The sequence below is a fragment of the Vigna umbellata genome, chromosome 10 (assembly GCF_029865625.1).
Source record: "Vigna umbellata cultivar VRB3 chromosome 10, Vumbellata_1.0, whole genome shotgun sequence".
NCBI classification, from domain to species: domain Eukaryota; kingdom Viridiplantae; phylum Streptophyta; class Magnoliopsida; order Fabales; family Fabaceae; genus Vigna; species Vigna umbellata.
This window is the reverse complement of record NC_142174.1, coordinates 5,963,356-5,976,381: the sequence shown is the minus strand read 5'-3', so window position 1 is coordinate 5,976,381 and position 13,026 is coordinate 5,963,356. Positions and strand designations below refer to the sequence as shown.

Sequence of the window (13,026 nt, the reverse complement as noted above, 5' to 3'; positions counted from 1 at the left end):
CATCAAGTAGGTGCAACCATAAACACCAACTATCAGTTGGGGCACAGAAGAATCACCCAATAAAAAACCCCAACTACCACTTTCATAACACTAGAGTCCACTTTCTGCAGTGTTGCCAAGCAACATAATTAACACCATCCCCAGATCTTGAATTTTATCATTCAAAGCAGCACAAAAGCCAAAAAGATATTCCTTCAGTGGTTTCACAGTTTAAAAAATGATCTCAAGCTTTCAGAGCAGGACCACAAAATCAATCCACGTAACCACAGCCATTAATGACACTTTGCAGGCAATAGGTGAAATCAAAGCATAGGTAGTTGCACAAATTTAATGTAAGTGGATACAAAATGATAAGATATAGGATAACGGAAACATTGCATTTGAATTTAAAATAAAATGATAAACAGTACAATTCAACGTAAATATTCAACAGTGCAGATCATCTCTAATTATTCCATTACAGACCAACACCTTGTTCTTTGGGAACAGCAAATCACTGACTTGGCTTAACTTGGTGAACTTTCAGAAAAAACTTGTAAACAATGGCATGCTAGTGGTTTTTGTTGCATTATAAACCATCTAGCTTGCAAGATAGTGAACTCAGAACTTGAGTAAAATGGAAAAGGGCAGAATCCTGTGACAATGGCCGTTTTGGAAGAAAAATAGATAACCTCGACAGGATTTCTCTCCTATGGATGTAAGCCCCAAGAGAGAGCTTCTTCAGCTCTCCCTGAAGCTCTGTAGTAAAATAATGAATGACAATTATTAAAGAAAGAAAAAAAAGAAAAAAATAGAATATCCTTCAGGTAACTTTGCAGCCAACCCCCACCTCCTTTACTACAATTCCTCCTCTCCTTGTCGTCTTCCCAAAAAATTTCACCAAAAGAATATGTACCTTACGAAAATTAAATACCTATCTCAACAAGATAATGTAAAGGGGTCAATTTTACTAGACTACAAGCTGATCCAGTTGCATTTGCTCAAGCCAGGCTCCTAAAACGGAATGATCAATGGATTCAATTTGAGGATTAGAATTTGGTCCATCCGCTGATGGTGCTGTGGGCAGAGGAGAAGCAAACTTCTCTTTCATCATCTCAGGTGGGGATTCCTTCACCAGAGACTGGACCCATGACAGATCAGGCTCTTCGCCATTGTGCTTAAGCTCGAATGAGGACGACCTTCGCATCTTACCACCAAGCTCGTCTCCATTTACTGACCAATCAGCTTTTCCATTAGGAGATCCCCACTTGGACCAACCGTTTACAGGGGAGCCAACAATTGAGGCAGGACTGTTGGCACCAAGGTCCCTTGAACTGAAACTTCGCAGCTGTAGCTGCTGCTGCTGCTGTTTCTCACGCTGAGCAAACGCCGACATGCGCGTGCTCATCGGTGAGATTGGTTCCACACTTCTTGGTGACATCCTTCCAGACGAAGAGACACCAAAGGAGGCCTGTAAAAGAGGATGGTCAACGCTCTTAGGAGAAAGCAAATTAGTATTAATTGGCGATAACATGTTCTGTATCTGTTGAAACTGATTGAGAACAGCTGATTTGTGGGTTGGAGAAAACACAGACGCCGCTGCTGGATCCGAATACCGGGGAGACGATGAAATTTCAGCAGAAAAGAGCTCTTCCAGATTTGCTGGAGTTAGGGTCTTGGACCGACCAGATCGACTCACAGAGCCAGTACCAGGGCGAGGCTGTAAGTAACAGCTCAAGTCATTTAAAGGGTGCTGGTGGCCATCAAGATCAAGCATTCCGTTCAAGTCTTCGGGTGGAATGTCTCGTGCACTAAGGGAAGACCTCAATCGGCTAGATTGAAGATTGCTTCCTGGTAAATGAAGAGCAGGCACGTTTGGCTGTGCCCAAGCACCAGAGGAAAGTGACATGCCATTGGCAGATGGGGACATCGGTTGCCCAAAGTGAGATGGCGACATGGAAGATACAGACGAAGGCGAACCCGGCAGAAGGCTCATCGCAGCAGCCATGTCCATGACATTAGCAGCCGAGGCCGATGACCGTGGTGAAGGAACAGCAGATCCGGTGGATACATACAGTGGACGCAGCTCCTCTGCAGTGTGAGCGAAAAAACACACCCTACGATTGCAGCTAGTACCATCTTTGCAAAGCCGTGTCCGATACTGAGCCGGGTGAAGCCAGCACTCAAACACTCCATGAGCATATTCACACATGTCTCCTCGCCTACAAGCCCCTTTCCTAAAATCAGGGCACGGCACACAGCTGTAATGAAACTTCCTAGGGTCTCTCCTCCTTGCGTTCTCTCCGGGGTGAACAAATGGGCACTCCGTCCAATCATGAGAGTAGGCCCGGGAACAAGGCCTAACCTTGAAGGAAAACATCCGAAACTCGTCGGTGGCGTATATGCTGTTCTTTATATCAGGCAGAGATGGATCTATGGGATACTCCTTCTTCTCTGACAAAGACCCAATAGCTGCTTCAGTAAACTTTGCCACCACCGGAGATGGTGGCGAGGCTGACGGAGAGTATGGCAAACCATTCGGTGAACCAGGGCTTGATGAATTGACAGACATAGGAACAGATAATTCACCAATGGACCCACCAATAGACCCGTCCGAAGCACTGTCGGATAATAGCTCCTCAAGCACAGGTTTCATTTCTTGCAGCTTAGGAGGGACAACAATCACATCTACTGGGCGATTTCCATAGGCATCCATGCAACTCGCATCAGCACCTGCGGATAAAAGCAGCTTCACAGTTTCAACAGCATTGGCAGAACCACCAGAAGCAGCACAGTGAAGGGCAGTGGTTTTATTCGCCCCACATGCGAAATTCACATCAGCCTCAGGGCACATCAGAATAAGCTTGAGAACATCATTGCTACCGTAAGTAGCAGCGACCATCAAAGGAGTACGGTGCTCAAGAACAATTTGCTTTGATCCGTTTTGACGTCCATACCAGAATCCAACCTCGTTGATCGCAGAAGGATCCTTCTCTAAAAGAACCTTAAAACCTTCAATATCATTGTTAGAGGCAAGCTCTAGCAGACTGGAAAAAGAATCTTCGGTGTTAACAGTTAGCGTTTTCATTTCTCTGAAGTTAGTCGTATGGATTTTACACCTAAAGAAAGAAGAAGTTGGAACAGATTTTGATTTCTCTGGACCACTTTCACATGCCTTCAATTAACTGGACAAAACAATCACAAAAGAAAACAATAAATCAACAATTATGAAAAAATAAATAAAATTTAGCATGTCAGAAATTGACACAATTCTAACAAAAAAAAAAACTAGGCAGACATCATGCTTAGTTAGAGAATATACATAATCCATAACATCACTTAAATAATAAAAACAAATCACAAGAACAGCCTAACAAGTGATGAAATATTCTTGTCACAGCAAGATTTGCTGAAAATACCAATAAAATATAAAAATGTATAATTTAAATGTAATGAAACACACTCACTACACAGATCTGATGGAAACATAAAAACCTAACATCAACACATTTGCAAAAAGAAAAAGAAGAACCAACAAAAGTTATTCTAACTAAGATTAAAAATCAATCTATGATCGTGCAAATTCATCATCTGGTAAAAGAAAATGAAAGCCACACAGGTTAACAAAGAATTAAAATCTAAGAGAAAATAGAAGGAAAAAATATAAGCTGAAAGGAGAGAGAAATTCACCTTGACGATCAAGTTTGGAAAACGAAAGAATGAGCAAATGCAAAATGAGAAAGAGCGAAGAATGAAGAAATGGCGAGATCTGAGAGAGTGGGAAAAAGTTCAAGGCTTCACTCTCCATCGATGGAACTGAGGGAACATGAGAGAGTAAAGAAGAGAGGGAAAGTGTGTGTGAATGTGTGTTTAGAGAGAGAAGGTAACGTCTAGAAAGAACAGAAGAGAGAAATTGAAATGTAAATGAAATGGGGAAATTAAGGGTGAATTTATCCCAGAGGGATGTGAAATGGTGGTGAAATGCACGCCAAATGCAAGTCCAAATGAAGTCTCTGGAGAGAGTTTCAGGGAACCGGGACTGCCGGTGGGAGGGAAAGTGGAGATGGGAGAAAGTGGGAGGGAGAGGGGAAGGGCTAAACCGGTTACAGGTAGAGGTGGATTTGATTCGAACATTGAAGAAGAATGAAACTGAGTTTGGAATCCGCCAATAAGAGAGTGACTCATGCGCCAATGATGGCAAAGTGAGGACAGTGGTCAATTGTGTTAATTGTGGAGTCAAATCGAAGCACTCCAAAAAAAAATCTTCCCTTTTTCATGCTAAAAACCCTCACAAATAATAAATATTAAATTACGTATATTAAAATTAATATATTATCTATAAATATTTAGATGAGACTGTTATAAATATAAAAAAAAAAGAGTAATTTACTCAATTGTTCCTATTCTTATCATTGACACTTTTTCAAATTATAGATATAAGAAAATAAAATATTAACAAATTTATTCAATTATATATTCATATATACACATATACAAAATTATATAAAATCTCTTTTAAATACATAACCAAAATTTTTAATACATACAAAAAAAGAAAGTAAAACCACTCAAACTATTTTTTTATTTTTTTATGTGACTGAAACAGAAATTTAATATTTATAACTAAAATAAATTTAATCTCATAGTACATGTTTAACAATGAGTTTTGTTCGTTTATACACATAATTATTCAATAAAAAAAAGAAAAACAAAAATAACATAGTCATGGTTAGTAATACCACAGTTGTTAATTGTATATTGATAATAAAATATAAACTTTATATTTATCAGAATCTTAGAAAATATTAATTTTTCTCAGCTGAATAGAATCAAGCATCATCCAGATGTCCAATTTCTCATGCTATATACATGCTTAAAACTTAAAGATTTATTAATCATGAGTTTTAAGATTCATAGATATTCATGGGAATATTAATTTTTTATCTTATATCAATAATAATTGATAGATCGTGCACATATATATATATATATATATATATATATATATATATATATATATGTATATGTACATGTGTCCATTTTTTTTGCAATAATAAAAATAAAAATATAATTAAAAACTTATTATTATAATAAAATTAAACGAAATATGTTGCTAAACTTTTTATTAAAGTTATACAAAACTGTATCTAATGATTATAATTATATTTTTCATCAATGTTATAATAATATAATCATATAATAAATATTTATAAGTTTAAATCAAAATAAATAAAATGTATAAAAAATAGTTATAAAATATTTTAATGTTTACTTCTATAATAAAACATTTTTTATTTTTATTATGAATTTTTTGAAATAATATAAATTAGAAATAACTATGAAATTTATAAAAATAACTTATGCCTAAAAGCAATTTAGTTTTTTCTTTCTTTCAATCATAAAATAACACATACATATATGTGTTCATGATAAATACTAGTAAGATTGAAAAGTATTTTATATCTTTTTATCTTATCTTATGGTCTCATTGCATCTAAAATCTTTTTTATATCTCTAAATTATATTTATATAGAATAATTATTGTAATATAATATCTTAAGCTTTTGATTATAAATGGTAATAGGTTACGTGGGATATAATTTTATTTTCTATAAAAAAAAAATTATTCATTGTTTGTCTTGTTTTTTTCCAATACTTATTTAAAAAATATTTGTAAATATTTTAAAACTCATTAATATCTATTATATATATGGATATTTGAAAAATTATATTTTATAAATTTTTAAAATAAAAATTAAAAACATGCAAAATATAATATAAATTAAATTAAATATAAATGTAAACTAAAATTTAATTTTAATTAAACTTAACTTAATAAAATATAACTTAATTTTAATTTTAACTAAATTTAACTTAATAAAACATAGATTAAATTGTAATTTTTTGTAGATAATGGATATCTGCATGTGTAAGCAGTATGTTGTTTGCATCTGACATGTTTATAAACGGATTTTAAAATATTCATTATCCATTATCCGTGAATAATAAATACATGTACGTTGGTATCAATTATTTGTCGTAAATTTTATATGTGAATACTCGCAAACATATATCTTTTTTTCATCCCTATGTGTGATTCATATATTTAAACACATCATTAATATTTTCTAATCAACTAAAGATTCAATTTAACTATATTGTTGAATTAGTTTTTTATCATGTGCAGATAATCTTTTATTTTAATTTTGACTATTATTTTGGTGACAAGTGTCTAAAATAATGAATATTTTTTGTCAAATTTTCTCTACAAATATTATTTCATTGAAAGATGGTTGTTCGAGGTCAAAGACATCATGGAGCAAGAAATTCAAATTAAACCATTGTACGAAAAATTGCCTCACACAAAGGGTTTAGTTTGTCTCTAAATTCATCTTTTCCTTCACATATTTGTAGTCTATAAACTGCAAAAATCAAAGAAAGGTTGTTAATGGCTTTTCAATCTTATGGATTAACGTTATTTTTTCCCTTTTCCTGTGGATAGTGTTTTTTTATGTTGTAATGCATGTTTTTTACTCGTAAATTTTACTTTGTGCAAGATAAAAATCAGAACTAATGTTGGTTTTTGAATGTTAGAGGTATGTGTTATATTGAACCATAAACAATGTTTGATTTTGATTTTAGTTTACATTTCTTTTATTTACTAGGTTTTCTTCTTCCTATTAACTTCATCAATTTTGATTTAATTTGTGATCAGCTATGATGCATCGATACTTCAATTTGGACCATGTATCCATGTTCAACACATATCTATGTTTGATACTTTAGGATACTTTACCAATATTTATTAATGAACTATCTAATATATAGCAACAATATTTTTATAATGACAACAATTTATAATTTTTTATGTTGACATCATTTAACATTTGATTTTAATTTTGATTTACACAATATCAATCATATATTTATCATGTTTTTAAGTATTATTATACATTTTTAATATACATATATTGCATATTATATCCTATTATTTTCAAAATAAATGTATCATTATATTGAATACATGTTGTATCTAATACACCTATTATATTTGTGCATCATAGGTGATCAAACAACATAAGTATGGACAAGGTTTGCTATAGTACTTTTATAAAATTTTGAGTTTTATTTCTTCATTTTTAATGTCCATTTGTGAACATTTTAATATCCATTGTGTAATTTGTTTGTGTGAAGCTATAATAGATTTTTGATTTCATTTCAATTTTGATTTGTTTGTTTTTTTCTTACTTCATTTATTTGTTGTGTTTGTCTTTCTAATAATTCATGAATATTTTGATGTTTGTTGTCTATTGTGTCTACGTGAAGTTGAATAGGGCCAAACATAATAGTGCTTAGATTTTATTTAGGTTTGTTTTGTTTAATATGTTTTTTTACTCGCTTTATTATGGTAATTGTTTTTACTCGTTTTATTATGGTAATTGTCTTTCTAATAATGTTGTTTTTGATTTGTTTATAGTATATGGTTATTTTCGACATTTGGCAGCGATTTTCAAACCGATTTGGCCATATTATATATCGATTTGGGGTAGAAAAAAATTTCCAACATCGTGACAACCCGGGTAGTTGATTATTCCTTCTAGATTTTAAAATGAAAAAATCATTTTCTATTTTTTGTTAATTTATTTTGTTTTTTTCAAACTTTTACAAAAATATTTCACATACTTATACTTTTGAATTTTGATCCTTTTTTTGGGAGCTTTTCATGGTATTTTGGTGCTTTGAACAAATTTTCAAGTCATTGGGATATATTTTTAGTTTTACCATATAGTGTATGAACAACAAACGAGCTCCAAAATCGAAAATGAAAGTTCATCAAAACCCAAAACGAAACTAACCATGAATGAAGGTGTGTTCAGTACCGAAATAAATCGTTGCGCTATGAGGGAACAGGGTAATCGGTCAAAACGAAAAAGTACCTGTACACAAAACCAATTAGTCAAAATGAAAGAAAAGCATCTCTAAAGTAGTTAATCAACAAACATTTTGTGTAAAATGAAGGAAAAAATAGTTGTGTTGGTCACTGAAAGCATCATCGTAGCAAAGAAGAAGAAGAAGAGAAGAAGAAGCGAAGAGAAAGTGAAGATGTGCAAGAGGAGGCTCTGTTATTTCATGAAATATAACCCTAAGAACATATATTATCACGGTTATTCTATTAACCGAAGCAATAAGGACTATATGCCTTCAGTTTTATAAAGAACTGCCACCTAAAACCTTTCAAAAATTAAAAATTAATATTTCAATGAAAATTTTGAAATTTGTTTCAAACTTTATGTCTCAGTTTGCGGTATAACTGAAGCATAAAGACTTTATAACACCAATTTTCAAAACAACGGAGGCCATAGAGTTGTCCATAGGGCTGCCAATTGAAAAGACAACCTGCAACATCAAGACCTTATGGCAGTAGTTCTACACGGAACCGAGGCCAAAAGTTCTATCCAGAAAGCTTGTCAATTGAAAAGTCTTAAATTGTCTTTTTCGCAGGATCCTATGGCAACGATTCTACAGAGAACCGAGGCCAAAAGTTCTGTCCAGAAAGCTTGTCAGTTGAAAAATCTTAAATTGTTAGTTTTACATGACCCTATGGCAACGGTTCTACAGAGAACCGAGGTCATAAGTCTTGTACCGAAAGCTTATCAGTTGAAAAGTCTTCAATTGTCAATTTCGAAAGACCCTATGGCAGTAGGTGTGAGAACAATCGATGCTAAAGGTAAGATATGACTTTGGTTTTTCTTTAACTGAGGTCTATATGTTTGCAAAAATTATAAAAATACTATTGCTTCTTTTTATGCTTTAGTTTCATGAGAACAGAAGCATAATAGATACGTTAAAAAGTCTCTCTTTTTACCAGTGAAATTATGTTCATATATTAAAAATGATGAATATATATCACAAGAGTTACAATATCCTGAATTGTCAACTACCGAGATCAACAAAATACTCAAAAAAGAGAAAAAAAAATCATCATCCTTTGTTATAGTTTGTTTTATTATTTTCAATTTATAAATATATTATTTTGTATAAAAATATTTTTTACAAATATGCCTAATACTACATGTTTTTCAATATTTAGTACGAATTTTAATTATGTTTACTTTCCAACAATGGATTATATATATTTTAGATATCTATAAAGTTTCTTCGTATATAAAGTAATTATTACAAGAATATTGTAATTTTGCGACACGATCTAGGATATATATATATATATTGTGTACATGTGTATTAAAACAAGAATAATATAAACCTTTAGAACTTTGTATAAAAGTTTAACAATTAAGTTATAAATATTAATTGTTAAACTTTAAAAACAAGGCTTGTTGATAATGTAACTTCAAACATTTCATCATCACCTTCAATTTTCAAAATAATTTTAAGGGTTATAATTTTTTTTTCGAACTTCAAAATATAATTAATGATTTTTTCTTCATCGAAATTTGAAATTTAATAAAGGATTTTTCAAAAATATTATTATTTTTAAAATTTGATGAAGAAAATGAAAAATCATTAATTAGATTTTGAATCTGACGAAAAAAATGAAAAATCTTTCATTAGATTTCAAAATCCGATAAAAAATCTTTCGTCAAATTTCAAAAATTTGATAAAGAACGGAATGTAGGATTTTTGAGTTATAAAAGATAGTTTTAAATTTTAAAAATTTTGAAAATAAAAATGAAATGATTGGAGATGTAAATTGAAATAGCCTTAAATCAATTGACTTGGAGATTATTATAAAAGAATTCAAACATAATGTGCCATTATGATTTTTTTTTCTTTGCTATGACATGAGATCTTAAGTATCCTTTCCTTTTTTTTTTTACGTTTACAAGAAGATGAAGCCATGACTTACCTATGTTCCTCTTTGATGTTTATTCCATCAATGAATGATATTTCTTTACATATTTTTGAATGGTGAATGTCTTGATGTGCAATTCTAACAAGGGTTACCTTTTAAGTTAATTTTATTGAAGTACTAGATATTTAGACTATACTAGTAATAGTCTCTCTTTTTTTTTCTAACCCATTTATAGAAAATTTTTGAAGTTATTCAAATTAGTATTTGATTGTTGTAGAAATGCATTTACTTTCTAAAGTTATACAACATTTTACATGTTGTTTGGATTTGAAACTTAATTATAATTTATAATGCTCGTGGTATTAAAGCATCTAAGGTCTTTATAAAACTTTTCATACATATTTATTATATTCGATATTTAATATTCTTCATATATAAATTAATTTGGATGACAGGACTTAGAACTGAAACAAAATTTAAACACAAACAAAAATGAAAAGCGGAAAGAATTGAAAATAAATGGTCAACTTACAAATTCAAGATTTATAAAATTCCTTCTATCATAGTTCTATGATGATTTAGATTCAAGTTGGAACAGTTTTTCAATTAATTAATAAAAAAACTCCATTGAACCAAAAATAATATATCATTTCATCTAATTTGTATTCACTTATTAAGATTCAATCAATTTTTAATTTGATTTATAAAATAGAAACGTAAATTAATATCAGAAAATGTGAAAATGAATTTAGATAAAAGAAGAATAAAGTCGTAACATTGAATGATCAATAGAAAACTCAATTCGAATTATAAGTTTTTTATTCTGTAAATTGAAATTCAAGAATTAATTTTTCATGAATAAACAAAGAATGTCATAAGAGAGAGAAAGAAAATAAAAAATAGAATTATAAATTTGAGAAAAAATATAGGAGAGGAATAGACCATTTCTAAAACTTAAAAGCTAAATATATGAATGCTCTCTTTTTGTTTACTCTAACACTCCTCCTAAACAGAAATTTCAAAAAACATGATTTTATGAAGAAAACCTTCTTTTCCACCGATTGAATCGGCGAAAACTCCATCTCCTCCGTTTTAAGCTTTTTAAATTGATTAAAATTGGTAAAGACACTTCCTTCTGAGCACATAAACACTTTTCACCGATTAAAATTGGAGAAAACTCCTCCTAGGCCGATCTCCTTCTCTCTAGCGAAAACCCTAGGTTTTCGCACTCCTCCTGGTGCGATCTTCACTTATCTCAGTTCGCACCATGCCAATCTGCTTTTTGAGTGACAAAAAGCATTCACCTTTAAGGGCTTTGGTGAGTATATCTGCTAGTTGGTCTTCGGATCTGCAGTGTACCACCTCCAGTCTCCCGCTGCTGACCTGTTCCCTGATATAGTGGAACCTGGTCTCAATGTGTTTGCTCCTACCATGAGATGTAGGGTGCTTAGCAAGATCTATGGCTGACTTGTTTTCAACAAGTAGCCTAACTCTCCCAACTAGCTCAATCTTCAACCCTTTTAACAAGAATTCCAGCCAAGTTGCTTGACACGTAGCTTCACAAGCAGCTATGTATTCTGCCTCGCATGACGACAATGCAACCACTGGTTCCTTTCTAGAACTCCATGAAATAGGAGATCCCTCTATGAAGAAAATATACCCAGCAGTGCTCCTTTTGTCTGCCTTATCACCACACCAATCTGCATATGAGTAAGAAGTGATTTGCACTTCTTCTTCAGCCTCTCCTCTTCATAGCAGAATTCCATAGGGGTATGTACCCTGCAAGTACCTCAGTATCTGTTTGACTGCATTCAAATGTGATACTTTAGGACACTCCATGTACCTACTTATAACTCCAACACTGTAACTCAAGTCAGGTCTGGTGTTACAGAGATATCTCAAACTCCCCACCATCCTTCTGTAAGTTGTTAGATCAACAGCTTCCTCCTCAAGCCTCAGCCCTACTTCTGCTGGGGTGTTTGTTGCATTATAATCAATCATCTCAAACTTCTTTAACAGGTCTAGGACATACCTAGATTGATGCATTACTATTCCACACTCAGTTTCAGTAAACTCTATCCCAAGAAAATAGCTGAGTCTCCCAAGGTCACTCATTTCAAATTCCCTCTACATTTCAGCTTTGAAACCTGAAATCAGCTCCCACAACTCCCAGTGACTAATAAGTCTTCCACATACAGACACCCAATTAACTTCTCTGCTCTGCCATTGTGTTGGCAACACTACACATACAACCCGTATTCTGGAACACATTTCTCAAAGCCAATACTGCCCATGAACCCATTAATCCTCTGGATTCAGGCCCTTGGAGCATGTTTAAGCCCATAGAGAACTTTCCTCGACCTATACACCTTATCCAACTGCCCTTCAACCTCAAAACCCAGCGGTTGTGCAACATAGACCTCCTCCTCAAGCCTTCCATTTAGGAAATCTGACTTCACATCCAGCTGGTGTAAAGACGAACGAAACTTAGTGGCTAGAGACACCACTAATATGATTGTCTTCACCCTAGCTATAGGCGCAAACACCTCTCCATAATCCACTCAAGCCTTATGTAGAAATCATTTAGCAACCAGTCGTGCCTTGTGTCTCACCACACACCTTGTGGGTTTATCTTTGACTTGTAAATCCACTTCAATGCTATAGGTTTCTTTTTAGAAGGTAGCTCCACCAATTCCCAGGTCTGATTCCTCTCTATAGAATCAATTTCCTCTTACATAGCCTTATACCATCTCTCATCCTTAATAGCTTCCTTAAAATCAATTGGTTCAGCCTCTGCAATTAAAGCATAGTGCACTAAATGTTCTTCTGATGTGAGAGTGGCCTCATAGGACAAATCAAAATCCCTCAGGTGTGCTGGCAGATTTGTAACTCATGATGACCTCCTTATGCTGTCATCTTTCCTGTCCTTCTTTGTTTCAACTACAGCAGTTGCATCTTTCAGAGTGATGGTTGATGATCCATGCTCAGTTGCTTCCCACTGCTAAACTCTAGCCTCATCCAAAATCACATCCCTGCTGATACATGGTGTCCCTGATGCAAGGTCATACAGCTTGTAACCTCAAGTGAAGTTATAGCCTACCAAAATTAGAGTCATTCCTTTGTCATCTAGTTTTCTTCTCAGATTATCTAATATATGGTTGTAGCATATAGAACCAAAGATTTTCAGATGTTTGACATCTGGTTTCACCCTTGTCCATGCTTTTTCTCAGGTG

The 13,026-nt window shown here is 32.9% G+C and overlaps 1 protein-coding gene across 1 annotated transcript; it reads right to left on the bottom strand.

The window, feature by feature from the left end:
- Positions 1 to 358: 358 nt before the first annotated feature.
- Positions 359 to 3,908, bottom strand: LOC124845303 (zinc finger CCCH domain-containing protein 30-like). Its single transcript, XM_088100460.1, has 2 exons — positions 3,670 to 3,908; positions 359 to 3,164 (listed from the first exon to the last, which is right to left on the bottom strand). Exon 2 carries the CDS (start codon positions 3,065 to 3,067, stop codon positions 950 to 952), a length of 2,118 nt encoding a protein of 705 aa, XP_087956586.1. The 5' UTR covers positions 3,068 to 3,164; positions 3,670 to 3,908; the 3' UTR covers positions 359 to 949.
- Positions 3,909 to 13,026: the final 9,118 nt, after the last annotated feature.